At 40.5% G+C, this 14,900-nt stretch overlaps 1 protein-coding gene and 1 non-coding gene across 5 annotated transcripts; one reads left to right on the forward strand and one right to left on the reverse strand.

The window, feature by feature from the left end:
* The first annotated feature begins 1,645 nt into the window (after positions 1-1,645).
* On the forward strand, positions 1,646-14,737 carry LOC108009786 (persulfide dioxygenase ETHE1, mitochondrial). Of its 4 annotated transcripts, XR_011603771.1 has the most exons (6): positions 10,573-11,114; positions 11,167-11,311; positions 11,390-11,753; positions 11,808-11,926; positions 12,227-12,630; positions 12,694-12,944. XR_011603771.1 is itself a non-coding variant. In XM_017074427.4 (5 exons), exons 2-5 carry the CDS (start codon positions 8,329-8,331, stop codon positions 14,401-14,403), a joined length of 1,884 nt encoding a protein of 627 aa, XP_016929916.3. In that variant the 5' UTR covers positions 1,646-2,164; positions 8,295-8,328; the 3' UTR covers positions 14,404-14,737. The 4 variants fall into 4 exon arrangements, 3 of the variants coding, with proteins under 3 accessions (XP_016929916.3, XP_016929917.3, XP_065719378.2); XM_017074427.4 differs by lacking the exons at positions 10,573-11,114; positions 11,167-11,311; positions 11,390-11,753; positions 11,808-11,926 and adding exons at positions 1,646-2,164; positions 8,295-8,406; positions 14,001-14,737 and having other exon boundaries at positions 12,694-13,692; XM_017074428.4 differs by lacking the exons at positions 12,227-12,630; positions 12,694-12,944 and adding an exon at positions 11,983-12,138 and having other exon boundaries at positions 10,578-11,114.
* On the reverse strand, positions 5,002-5,073 carry TRNAT-UGU (transfer RNA threonine (anticodon UGU)). The gene has a single exon. It is a non-coding gene; the product is annotated as a tRNA-Thr (tRNA).
* Positions 14,738-14,900: the final 163 nt, after the last annotated feature.

Consider the following 14,900-nt stretch of genomic DNA (forward strand, 5'->3'; position numbering starts at 1 on the left):
CTCAATCTTGTTCTGGGAAATGCAAGGAAAACCCAAAGCAAGTCAAGTTTTTCCAGCCACTTGCGGTCTTCTTTTTTGTGTGTCGTTGTTTATTTGGCTCGGGATGGAAAACCATAAAAAGTGGCTTCGCGTAACTGACAGCGTCAAGTGATTTTCCTTTGTTTTTCTTTTCCAAGAGGAAGTGTTTCTTTTCTTTTTTGGTTTATTATTCGACAGGCAACAAATATTTTTTCGATTCTCAGCATTCTCAATCTTTTGTCATGGTCCGCTGGAGAAACGAAAGACTGAAGCCACAAACGTGTATGGAAATGAGCAGCCAGGCGCTTTTAGTGGATTTGGTAATAGACTCGCTCTAACGGTAAAGCACATTTCACTAGGGGATTTTGATTTATAGACTCATAGCCCTGCCTCACATTAGCTAATCGAAACGAAATCAACCCGTAAAAAGTTTCGCAATTAGGCGAGCAGAGGGTTAAAAAATATATGGCGCACTTAAGCGCACGAGAGGCGCATGCGTAATCCTTTTTTTCCCGATTTAATTTTTGTTTAATTTTGATTTATCTCTGCTCTTGAATTTTGTATCTGTTTGGGTTGCCTTTAATGAAGGGAAATACAATCAACGCCAGCAACCCCTACGCATGTGGATTTTACCCCCGATATAGGGTAAAGGGTTTCTTTTTCGGGATTGTTGTGATCATTTTAATTGACTTTGCGCACGAGCGAACTCATCGGACCGAAACGCCAGAGATAAAGGGCAGATAGAGGGCACTATATAAAGCGAGTGCCATATGTCGATATTTGGTGATGATGATGCAACTGGAGCAGCAGGCAAATGAGCAGTTTAAGATGCGCGCTGCATCGTAAAATCTCGGATGCAGCGGCAGCTGTCAAAATAGGCAAAGACACCCACCGAAAATGTGAGGGAGTGGAGTTCAATGCACTGGAACTCTATTACCCATTAAGCATTACGATCGCTGCGGGTCGGTCGCACTATAACCCGATAAATCCGGAGCCCAGTGCACTTCGCAAGTACTCACGCTGCTCTCAGTTCTACAACAGCTCGCTAAGTCATTTATCCACCACCAGGTTTACAGAACTAGCTATTTTCAAGCTAAGTATGGGTATTTTTTTTTAAATTTTATTATTTTAAATTCAAAGCATTTTGAATGTGTCTTAGAATCTTAATTGGTTTCAGTTGTAGAATGAATTTTTTATAACCAGATGGTTGCTTCAAATGGCTTAAAATATATTTCTGAGGTTAGTTCCTATTTCTTTCAAATGGGATTTAAATGAAAATATGTATTTTTACTGAAACGCAATATATTGTTTTTTTAATGCAAACTCTTTTTATTTTTTCGAATAAAAAACACTTTAAAGTATGTTAATATTTATAATATGGTAACATGGTAATTACTTATCTTTAAAAATGTCGAAACCTATAACTTAAAATTCTCAATCACATATTTAGCCATTTCATACTGAACCTATTAGCTATTTAGCTATTTTCTGTTTCCAAACACGGGCAACACCGGTCATATAGAGAGGGTGCAGAGGTGAGAGCCCAGGAGAGTCATATAGAGAGCAACCCAGAGAGCGGCTTCATGTAATGCCCGTCTGCCGTCTAAGTCACGAAGTCTAAACAGACTTCATCCAATCGTCGACGCGATCGGGTGTGCGCGCTCTCTCTGTCTATACAATCCATAAACGATTTCGTGATAACCTCCCTGCGCCTGCGTGAATTTGTGGACCTTCTTCAATCAACCTAAACCTACGTGAATTTGTGTGTTTTGTTTACCTATCCCATTCGAGAGTAAATTTCCTGTATCCTCCATAAACAAAGGAAACGCACAGAGGAAATAACATAATTTATTAAGCCGCTGCAAACGGAAATAATTAACAAAAAAATTAAAACTAAATGTGCCGATCGCGTTTTAGCAACGGTTTCGATGCGGTTTCAAGCAATCGGTTTAACCATTGACATCATTGATTTATGTCCCAAGTGTAAATAATTCGTACAATACAATACACCAAATTGAGGCTTTCCTCCCTCCGCAAAAACAAACCAATCAAATGCAATGAAATGAAATGTTGCCTTTGATTTGCGCACATTGCCATTGTTCAGAGTTATTGGTTGACTTTTAACTGGGATCCGTACTTAAAGCTGGTAAGTAGTTTTCATCGGCTTTAACAATGGCTTCGAAAATGAAGAGCGAAAATCACTTGCGGAAAGCGAAAGGTTAAGCAGCGATCAATTGTTGCATTCTAAAATACAGTGCGGCCTCTTTAGAGTAAACGGGGATGGGGCAATTTTATCTAGTGTTTCTTTTTTTTGCTCTTCAGAAGGCCGCTCCTTCTGAATATCTCGAGGTGGAATTTATCTTGCATAATCTTCATGAACAATAAACGGTTCTGATATCTGAATATTTATAGAGAAACTTTCGAACTCTTTTATAACTCTTTTCTTATCATAACAAAAGCGGTGGGTAAAAATTAAACAGTTAGCTGTCTATTAAAACGCGATTTGCTTTGTTGATGAGTCGCAGATAAGACCGTAAATACTATACTATGGTTATATGGTTTTTGCTCATTATGCCACAACCAAGTTCAAAGTTTCAGGGAATATACTGATGAGGTTCGAATTTCTAATAGAATTCCTCCAAGCAGCCACAATCAATCAGTCAAATATATGACTCGATCTCTGACCATATAATTACGTCTGAGAATTTTGCGGTTGAATCACAATCTACAATTCTAATACATTCTACAGACCCCTTTCGAATTGTGGCTTAAATGCAGTGGCAGGTTCTGTCCCGCTCGGTATCTCAGTCTCAGTATCACCCATCTCTCTTTTGTCATTAATTTTAATTAGATATTTCCTTTTGGGAATCGCTGGCTGCATTTGAATGACAATTGATCGGTCTCTAGCCGAAATGTATTCTCCGTTTCCATTTCTTCATTGAAATGCCAAACCCTTTATCGACAGGATGTCTTTGCGGTCTCTAGAGTGTCATTTACATATTCTTCGGATTCTTTTGGCTGTTCGTCTTTGACTTTTGTCTGTTTCTTGGATTTTTTCAATGCTAACAACCTAATCAAAGTTTGTTTTTCGGGTGTTTTGTTGAATATGTAAATTTTCGAATGACTGTATTTTATTTTTATGTGATTTCTTGTCTATGTGTGGACCGAGATGCATCAACGCATTTATGCTGACTTTTGTTTTGTCTACTTCACCCATTAAGTGGGAATAGAAAGCCAAGATTCGGGCAGATAACTTTGCATACATCGTCGACCTGTGTATGTTGACTATTCGGGCTAACTGTTCAGGTTGCGGTTTTCACTTTCATTCAAAGAGTCGCTGTAACAATTAAAACGAGAGCTGAAAATCTGTATCTCCACTAAATAAACCAAGCCAAAACTAGCGACATCGATTTCGCTTTCGATCGATCGTATTTTCGATCATCTGGCCAGGGCAATTTTGCACTTTCTTATAGCGCCTAATCACAGGCCGACTTTCTAGAATTGATTTGCATAAGTAATTTGTCCAGTGCGGACGGAGACTTTCGCGACCCCGATCTGCATCTCGATCTGAAGACAGCTGACATTCTAACTGTGAGCGGTAGACATACATCTACACAGAGAAAATTCTGACGTTCTAATCTGAGTTGAAAATGTTCTTAAAATAGAACGACATTTTTAAGTGGAAAATGTTTTTATTTTGCTCCAATCAAGTTGAATTGGCGGTATTTAAGTAAATTGTATGTACAAATAAACTATGAGTTCAGTCCTCAGTGTATACTTATCAAAAAGTTGTTAAATAAACTCAATTTAACTTTTCTCTTCTCACCATTTCGTTCTTATATTGATACCAAAATGTACTTACACGGTTTTAAAGAACGAATGTTCTTAATTCAAGAACAATGTTCTCAATTCAAGAACAATGTGCTCAATTCAAGAACAATGTTCTTAGATAGTTTTCTCTGTGTACACTCTGGAAACTAAAACCGAGACTAATTGCCCACTGAAAATGATGGGCAATTATCAGCTGAAATGGCAACAGCTGCAAAGCAAACAGTCCGTACAGTGATCGTTCGAAAAAAGAAAAACATGGATACTAAGAGGTCGTGGTGCTGAACTTGGGGTCAATTTCAAGACTACATTCTTACTGCAACGTAAACAAAAAAACAAGTTTTTTAAGGAAGTATATTGATAATAATAAAAATATCTATATAATTTGTTAGTCCCAGCATTCATTCATAGAACTATGATATGTTATAAGCCGGGAACCATCAAATTTACTTTTATAAGAGGAATCGGCCGACCTCACTGCATATATTTTTTTCGGTATATGATATAATACCAAAGCTTAATAGAACAGCTAGCCAAATAAACAAATCGACGACCTTTTCTTAAGAAGTCTCTCAAAGTTCAGTTCGTAAAAAGAAAGATATAAACCCCGAAACAAACAAAGAAATTTCCATATTTATGTCAAGTCCATTAAGCTGATTCTTGGCCAGTTGTCGCAACATCTTAGCCCGGTTCGGTCCATTTTGTTGGCCATGTACTCAGCAGCCTCCGGGGCGATTAAAATTATCAATGTCGGGGCTGCGCTTGTGACACTTGTGCACACATAATAATGCCCGACAAGCCAGACCAATTGTCAAGCTGGGCTAATTTGTGTTCGCCGTAGTGTGTTAGTGCCAAGAGAAATATTTCAGCCCATAAATAACTCGAACCGACAGGGCGCAGGTGTTGGGAAACTACAAACTAGACGCAGGGGTTAAGGTTTGAGCATAGAAACACCACATTGAAAATATAAAAAAACAAACCTAATTCGGCGTCAAGCCCGCAGCGTAAATATTTATTCATAAAGGTTATTAAAGCGCCGAGATGTTACAGAAACGGAATTAAGGTAATTTTGATAATTATTTTAACCTTGTGGAAAAAACAAAGCAAAAACAAAAAAATAATTAAATAAAAAGAAAAAACTGACGTTTCTACAACTGCCTCCTGTGAGGATTGAACTCACGACCCCTGGTTTACAAGACCAGTGCTCTGCCACTGAGCTAAAGAGGCTCTGTTAAACAGCCGGCCAAAGCGCCATACGGTTTACCGCTGTTAGAACGCTTCTAACAGCTGGAAAAGTTAACAGAGCTCTTATCTGCTTACTTAACAGTGCAAAAGCTGTTGGCTTCTTCCCATTTGCATCAACCGAGGCGTAAAAGTCAGAGCTTCGGATCAAGTTATTACGCGTCTATATATATAAACAACTATATATTAGAACCAGGTGTCATCTCCATTTAAGTAATTGAGCAAAATATTTTTGCATTGTTCCAACAGAATTGTGGGCGCGCACTGAGCTCATCTCGCAACAATTTTGTAGGCGCGCTTGGATGAAAAAAATAATAGTAAGCAAGTAACAGCAGAGGGGCGGGGCAGGTTACGCCCCCCGTGAGATAGACAGAAATTTGATTTGATTTCCAAGCTATTGAATTTACATAAAACCCAACATTTGATGTGTGGGCAAATGATTTTAGCATACGCTCAACAATCTGTCGACATCCGAACGGACTGCATTTGATATATGGCTAATTGAAGATCCGAGATCGAGATCTCGGCTGATTGGAATTTATAGCAAGATTCTCAGAGTACCCGTTTGAATTCGTGTTAGAGCTGATCCCCCGGGACCTTGGCGACATCAATTTCATCTAAAGCCGGTGAGAAATGATAAAATGCTGCATAAACTTGTCATCATTTCGCCGCTTTTTGGGTCATTTCGTGTGAGATCTCTCGACTAGACCGGAAAAATGGCATCCGAACAAGTTTCACTGGACATCGTTCCACTTGCGTGGCCATCAGCATCGAAAATGCAATTTGCAACTTGAATTTAGGAGTAACAGTAATACCGCAATTCGCGGCTTGTTCTTGACGGAAAAACATTGCTGCGCTACCTTGAGTTAAATTGCTTCATAAACTCGGCTTTTTGTCAGTTTCACTCTTCTAACTTGACTGAAACGCCGGAAACGCGCTCAACATAAATGAAGTCCAAATGGAAATGATTACAGGGCTCACTCCATTCTTTGGCTAATAGAGATGGTAGCGTGAGGTAATGTGTGGGCTTTAAAAGAGTGTAATTTACTGGAGGATTATTTGTGTAACCACAAATTATTTTGAAAGTCTAGCTAGTACCCATAGTATTTTTCATAACTAGATGTGCTTTGAAACGTCTCTGAAATGTTTTTTATTTCTGTGATACATTTTTGTCTGTAAATTAGAAACAAAGCCACTTAAGCAAGCTTAACACATTATTGTTTCTATCTCAGTACTCAAAGTGATATTTAATTAACTAAAACTTTAAATGTGAGATCGGGTGTGGTAGCTGACAAACACAAAGACTTGAAATTTGTTTAATTATATAGGTCTCTTACCCAAACTTCCCCCTCACGTAACTCCCCCTAATAACTTGATTATGGAGCACTAGTACTTGCTCTTGGTCTGGTTGCGCCTCAGTGGTTTCAGCGCCCACATGTTCGAGACCCGGGGCCTGGGAAGCACCTGAGCCAGAAGCCTGAGTCTTTGGGTCTCGCTGCACTTGCTCTCGTTCCTATAAAATATAATGACAGACACAAGGCGAACCCTTCTGAGTTGGGCACGCAAATTGAAGAATAATAATTACATGCATATAAGACGGTACACTCATATGTATACGTATAGTTAAGTATGCTGAAGAGGGTATAGTTGAACGATCTTCACGGTTGACAGACCTTTCCCACAGCCAATTGTGGATTGTAACTGACACTGATGCAATTTGGCCAATGGTAGATACTTTGTAGATTCCTGACAGACTCTTCTCCTCAGTTCCCCATAATTTCAGCTCATTAGCAAAGCGTTCTAACAAAGTACAATCACCAGAGTAAGATTCAAATCCAGCCGCTAATGTGTGAGTACTCGTCGGGGTTCCCATTCAAAGTGCTCTAAGCAGGTCTTTCCCCTTCCCCGTTCCACAATTAGGCACTAAAGCGAAATTAGATTAATGGTAGGCCCACATTGAACAAGGTAACCTAGCCCGAAACATTGGATTACCCCGTCGTCTCTTGGGGTTTTATCTAGTTCCTGTTCCAACACGCAAGCCGAGAGATAGGCCCCAAAAGATGGGGTTAGGCAAGATGTAGATGGAGTTCTTAGCTAAATTTTGTAGAACGTTGCTCGCGGCAGTCTCGGCATAATAATTATTCTCCAAGACTAATGACTTGCTGGGCTTATCTTAAAGGCACAAGCCCAAGCCCAAAACTAAATAGTACTATGTCAAACAGATGCTGAAGATATAGACTCTCAAATGGAGGAAGCTGTACTTTGGGGCTTCAATTATATTGTAATGTTGTATTTACGAATAGTATTAACCAAATTTAATGGTATGATATTTATAGATTATACAAGCGTACTCAAGGCAGTAAATAAATATTGCACGAACAGTAGACTTTTCCACCAATTCTGCTACAACATTACTCTTATAATAAATAAAACAGAATATATATATATATCAAAGGGTTTTCATCGAAAGTTTGTCTTTAAAGTTAGCCGTTCATCGGCTACGGGTGGGAATCTTTTCCATAGAACTTGTTCTTTTTTAGCGCTTAATAAAAACCAAGTTAACGGTATTAGTTAAAGCCCTTAGCCCTGTGAGATACATTTTGTATGTCACAAGTATCTATGACAATTGCAGTATGAATGAAGTGCTTTGTCTTCGTTTGCCGACAAAGGCAAAAAAGGCAAACAAGTGAAAAGCCAGAAAAGAGGGAAATGAGCAGTCCCCGTTGTCTTTGCCGGCACATTAAGTAATGTGATCTATGCAACCTCATCCGCGAGATACAATCTCAATCTCGTGTGTGTATCTTGCGGCTGTGCAGATCTGCATATCGAATGCATTTCTTTGTTGTGGGTCCCCTAAACCAACGAAAGTGCGTTGTTTCTTTTTTTTGTAACCAACTCATTTCCATATGAATGATGAAATGAGAAGGATGGTTCTGGGTGCCAGTGGCTTATTAAAGCGTCTTCAACGAATCGCAAATGTAACGTGCCAAAGTTGTTAAACCCGACGAACCGAAAATTGCAGCCCAATTGTTTTTACCCTGCCAAGCGGAACGCGAAATTAAAGTGACTTTGGAGTGAGCTGATGTCTAGGACTGAATTGTGGGGCTGTCCACTTGCCAGCGACGGGTTCAAAGTTCACCACCACATATATCAACGTCAGCTTGAGGTTGTATCTTAAAATCCCCGTATCTTTTACTTCATTTCAGAGCTGTAAGCAAAGACGTAGAGGAGTTTTCCATCATGGACAGCGGAAGTGTGGTTAGTGAACCGATTTCCGCGCATCATCGCGCCTTTGCCAAACAGAAGTCCGCCTCCATGGTAAGTTCCCTCGATTGCAAAAAAAACCTATGCACCCATAAGCATATTGTGTAAGACCCAACATAATTAATGCACCATCCATTGGCGGCGAACCGCCCTGCCACGCCCCCCTTTTGTCTAATTCGATTATGTAAGTGCGCGAATACTATCTACGCTAATTAGATATTGACACGCACAGGCCCGTAAGCTGCAAGCACTCACCCCAGATACTTTGCATCGCAACACGCTAGAAAGTTGTCGAAAACGAAATTCGCAAATCGGCTCACATAAATCCCAGATATAAGCTAGCAAATACCAGAAGAAAAAAGAAGAAAATAGCTTAAGTCGATGATTTATTAAGCTAGTTAGTTTTAGAGCAATGGATCAGACCATTAAAAAATCAAATAAATCTTCGCCAAAGCCTTAATCCAAATAAATGCATATTAATAAAGTGTTGAAAGCAACAGCAAACCCGAAGATAAAAATGCTGAAAACTAATTACAACAATTAATTGCAAATCCATTTGAATGCATTTTTAAGCAACACTTTCACGCAGCCCACAACGCAGAGTCATTCATGCCGTTGCATTCAAATGATTGGCAGTTCGAATATCTAAATATTTTTAACAGATATTATGTGTGAAATATTGCATAGCCAAGCTGGGAATTATTTTCTTTATGTGGGGGAAGTGAGTGGAATACGTAAATGTGAGAAAAGTGAAATTACAATTCAATAGACTCGGAGAATTTCATATGTGCGTTGAATTTCCTATAGTAGATATGAAAATTGTAATGTGGAGTAATATTGCAATTTTTTTGGAATTAAAGAAAGTCACTGCGAAAACCAAAAGTAATGATGATGGAAATGAGGCGCTTATGACCCCACTAATCTTTAACATTCGGCCATTTGAACCTGCTCACTAAGCCTTTTGTGAGTTAAGAAAATAAAAAGATTTTTTTAGATCCCCACATGATGGCTGTTTTGGCAAATAAGTAGAAAGAAGTCAGAAACCACAATGGAACTTTCACTCGCAGCGAAATGATTGAAAGCAAAAGTGAGTGACGAATATGTTTTGTTTGGGTTGGAAATCAACATCACCATCGATGCGAATCATTACCTGACAGGTGTTTAGTTTTGGTTTTTTTGGGGGAGGTGCATCAATGGTAATAGCAACTATAAATAGTTCCAGTAAATTGGCCACAACCAAAAGGCTGAACAAATAACTCCCCCCAAATGTGAAGTAATCACAGGCAGAGCGAAACGAAATCGATATCTTTTCTTTCCTATTCAAAGACCCTACCAAAACCGCACCCCGCAGTCGTGCTGCATTTCACACCCTTCTCCTCTAGCCAGATTTTCTTACCTCACCCGTATATGGTCAATTAATTCCTTCCACAAAATTACACCAATTACTCAACGCGAATGCAAAAGAGATTTCTAGCCTGAGCTGTTAATGAATGAAAATCCAACTCGTAAGATATGCAAATTTATTTATGATCTGAGGGAAAAGTCAAGAAACTTAAAACGAAATCCGGCAATCGAAGAAGTTCTCACGTTCACCCCGTATAGTGGACAATGTCCGGTCTGGAATTATTTCCCTCTTTATTAATTTTGTAAAAATTTCTCAACAACTGCAACTTCCTTGAGAAGGTAGGGGTTGCTAGCGAAGGGGTGCAAGGAAGCCTAAAATGCGTTTATAAGGTGGTTGTTGCAGTTTTTAAGGGCTCATAAGTAAATGCAGCTGAGACAAGGCTTTGTAACGGCTTTTGGTTCTTGTGTGCTTAAGAGTGTTTTTTAAGATCTTAAAAAAATATGCAAGTAAAAGAAAATGCAACCCCAGAGGTAACTTTTTGGTATTTCAGTAATCAGTTATTTTGGACAGGAAATATGTTTTGTTTTTAGTATTATATTAATGCTGCTTGATTTAGGATTTATATATATCTTAGGACTATGCAGAACTGGTACAGGAAATCATAAGGTTTATCAAGCGAAATATTATTCCAATGGGATTTATCTAAAGTGTTTAACCTCTAAAATAAACCTGATACACCTCTATTGACAATGAACCACTTATTTCGCTAATCACGTAGTCTCCTCTTGTTCAAAGTTCAAAAAGCTTTTGCTACGGCGAAGCAACAGGTTCCCCAAAAGCTTCCCGCAACACACCCTAATTCAACTCAGTAAAACTCAACACTTCAGCTGATGTGCCGCTGAAATTTTTTCTGTGTTCACCAAACTTTTGTTTGTTATTGTGTAAATTGTCCGAAACTACTTAATATATTTGTATTGAAATTTCGGTACGCGAGTGATATGCTTTACCTCTGATTAAGTTCAAATATTGTGATAATCGAAAGACTGTAATCGAAACAACAAAAAGTGCTCAATAATCAGTAATTTAATAAATTAGGAAGTTTATCAGATTCCATAAAACTGATTAACTATAAATACGAAAGTCCAACAAAAATTATCAAGTGATACGTTTAGTGGGTAAATAGAAATAAATACCTGAGCAAACAATTACAACCGAAGTCGGACGATTAGAAACGAACCTCAGATAGAAATACGAGCACAAAATGCGATTAGTTGGATCCAGTATGCTGTCAGCCCTCAAGCGGCTCTCAACGAGAAATCCCACAACCTTGGTCAGTAATATCCGATCATTGAGTTCTTTTGGAACCATGAGCCTGCCGGAACGTCAGCCTTTCTCTCCAGACTTTTTCTTCCGTCAAGTAGGTGACTAGAATGACTATCCTGGCTAGATTTTAAATACTTTTCCTTCAGCTTTTTGATGGTGAAAGCAGCACCTACAGTTACCTTTTGGCAGATTTAAAGAATGGAGAGGCCGTGATCATTGATCCAGTTTTGGAGCAGGCCAAACGAGATGCCCAGTTGGTTAAGGATCTGGGTTTTCAGTTAAAGTATGCCAGTAAGTGTCAGTGATCTCTTTATATGGATGGTTAGATAATTTCACCATGGCACAACCCTATTTCCCCATCACCCCAAGTCAACACCCACATGCATGCGGATCACATAACCGGCAGCGGTTGGTTGAGGAAGTTGACGGGCTGTCAGTCGGTGATTGCAGCTGCCAGTGGAGCAAAAGCGGATCATCACCTGAAGGAGGGAGATCGCATAGACTTCGGCACCCATGCGATAGATACTTTGGCCACTCCGGGTCACACAAATGGCTGCATGAGCTATGTGATCAAGGATCAGGGGTGTATCTTCACCGGTGATACTCTCCTAATTCGAGGTTGTGGACGCACTGACTTCCAAGAGGGTTGTCCCCGTAATCTCTACAACAATGTGCATAGCAAAATCTTTACTCTCCCTGAGAACTTCCGCATATATCCGGCACACGACTACAAGTGAGTGGTGTCTTGGAAGATATGCGATATACCTTTAATATCTGCCTGTTTCAGAGGCCAAATGGAAAGCAGTGTGTGGGAGGAGAAGCGTTATAACCCCAGACTGACTAAGGATATCGAAGAGTTTGTGAAAATCATGGAGAACCTGAACTTGCCATATCCCAAGAAAATAGGTGGGGGTATAAATAACTCGTGTCAGAATTCATATACTAAGTTATACACCTTTCAGATGCCTCGCTGCCCGCCAATCGGGAGTGTGGAGTCTACGATATACCCAAGGAGTAATTCCATACCCTGAAGTCTCTATAAATGCAGCTTATACATTAGTCTTTCTAAGAGATTTGTAATCATTAAAATAAATATGTATATGTATATCTTATCAAGATATGTCCGTGACTAATTTATTCCACTCCCCGATCTCATTGTGCTTAATAGGATTAACTCACTTCTTTGTTTGCCTTCTTTCGTTGCAGACCATTCTCAATCCGAAGGGTTGTGGCAGTGCCGTCAAGTACAGTCTGCACTCGACTGCAGAGACGAACCAGGAGACTGCCAGCACCACCACCCCCTCTACCCACTGTTCCACCACCGGAAGAAGGCGCAAGGGTGGTTCGCTAGGCGGTACTCTCTCCTCGCGATCCACGCGCAGCGAGTCCAAAGAACTGAGGTCGGCTCTTCAGGATCGGGAGGCGGTCATCCAGAATCTGCGCATTCAGCTATGTCTGGGTAAACTGCCACGCCCCACGGGACCTCCTCTGGATGATTCCGAGAAGCCGGCGGCTGAGCAAAAACTGAACAGACTGAAGACGGAGGCGGAGAATAAGCGGATTAAGATCAAGAATCTGAAGAGTGCCCTGGAAAAGCTGGACATTACAGAGTGAGTAGAGAGTGACTTAACTGGCGATTCAGTTAGTTAACATTTACTTTCTTTTCTCCTTAGCAACATAGACATCCGCATTCGGCAAGCTGAATTGGAATATGCCCTGGGTAGGGAAGAACTGCAGATGCTCTCGATTGTGGAGGAGGCTAGGGCTTTGCAGGCCCGCCTAGAGAAATCCAAGCCAGAGGCGCAGACCCTGTACAACATCATCAGTTCTGGGGTCTCTTTGAGTCTACACGCCGTACATGCCACCTCTGGAAGATGGGCAGCTCAACAAAGAATGGATCAACCTGGATTCTACGTAGAATGGGCCTTGGAGGGAGATGGCTTGTACAAGGGCGATCGCATCTTGGAGATCAACGGACGACTGGTCACCGGGAAATCCAAAGAAGAACTGCAGAAGCAAGTGGGAAGCTCTGGCAAGTGTCAGATGGTGGTACTACGCAAGAAGTCAGTACCCATACCACAGAAGCAACTTGACCAGGAGAAAGAGAATAATATGAGGCTGCAGCATCGCATTTCCTACCTGGAAGAACAGGTGCGGGAGCTCCAAACGGTCAAAGATCATCATCCTTCCCAGCAGCAGCAACAGCAATCGCAGCAGACATCCTCCAATCAATCCCAACATGTGACCAGCATCAGCATATCCTCACCTCCTTCGACGCCACCTGAAAAGCCCCTGATCTTCCAGCGGGGCAACTACATCACCACTTTAGTGGGTGGCAAGCCCATCGAACTAATGGGTGAGGATATTGCCTCCACGCAAAACACGCCGGCACATGTAACCAAAACACTGATCAAGGAGAATACCCACATCGATTTGAGGGATCGTCTGCAACACATGTACTCCATGCCCTCCAAATCGCTGTCTGCCTCTAAGATCTCGATAAATAGCGATTCCGCCTATATGCAGCACCATCGACGTGAAAAGGAGCGACACCGGGATCGGCAGCACCGGGAACGCCCTAGAGATCCTCTCCAGCAACAGCAGCAACTGCATCGCGAACATCTCATGAGCACACATGCACGCAGTGTGGAGCATCTCAATCATTATAATGGGTAAGTTGGCCATAGGTTCTGAATTTAATTAATTATTCGGTCTTAAAAAGAGAAATGGAACAAACATTTCAATTGCCAATCATTCAGCTTGATCTAAACTTTTTTGCAAAACAATACATATGAAATTTCATAAAATATTCATGGAACTATGTATATGTTAAATCTTATTACTTATTCCTTATAATGCACCTAAGCCCTTGTGGGATCGTATTATTTTAAATTTAGGTTTTAGGCCGTGTGTGTCTTACTTGGATTTTATTGTACTTTAATGAACTTGACTAACTTATTTATCATCTTCTGCTTTCTAGACTGGATCGACGTCGTGACACGCCCCGTCAAAGTGAAACGCATACCCTACGAGCCCGCCTTCCAAGCGACATGAGGAGTGTAAAATCCCTTGATTTCGATAGCGAAAACGAATCGAAGCCCCCAACAGAAACACGTACTACTCGACCCACTCCCCCAAAGAAACCCCTTCGACTTTCGCTGCAGCGAGCCCAAAGTCTGCAGACCGTAGAGTTGCATCCCTGTGCGGATCTCGAAAGGAAGCGACCCATGAAAAGGGTCCACCACAACAATAATAATAACACTAACAACAATAGCAACAACAAGGGTGGAGGAGGATCGCCGACGGACGAGGGCCAGACCATGCTCATCGAGAACTGCAGTCCCATGCACACAGCCTCCCTTGGCAGGCACAAGCTCATCTAGAAACCCAACCCAACTCAATCCCAATCCAACCAAAACTAAAAGTTAATCGAAGTAGCTTAACCCTCGACCGTTATTGACGGTTGAACCCAAAACAGGCGGACATGTGCAAAATTATAATAAGCTATATAATTAGTTTTAAAATACTTCCAAATGGCAAGTTTCCGTTTATGTCGTAGTTGTAGTATTGTACTTACTTTCTATATCATTAAGTAGGGCTTGGCTATCAACCAGTAATTAAGCAATTCTGTATGTATGCATCTTGATTTATTAGCACAATTTACAAATGTGAATACACGAATATTTTCACTTAATTAAATGTGTGATTTGTTTTGAATACTAGATCTTGGCCTGCTGGAAGAGGTGGTATTATTTGCTACTATTTTACAGAATAACATTTAGACATCAATCCTTTATTCATAATGAATATTTAAAGATCTTATAATGGAACCAAACGCAAACTCACCTTAAAGGAATTTTTGACTTAGTGGTTCGGACAT

Source organism: Drosophila suzukii, chromosome 2R (assembly GCF_043229965.1).
Source record: "Drosophila suzukii chromosome 2R, CBGP_Dsuzu_IsoJpt1.0, whole genome shotgun sequence".
Classification (NCBI taxonomy): Eukaryota; Metazoa; Arthropoda; class Insecta; order Diptera; family Drosophilidae; genus Drosophila; species Drosophila suzukii.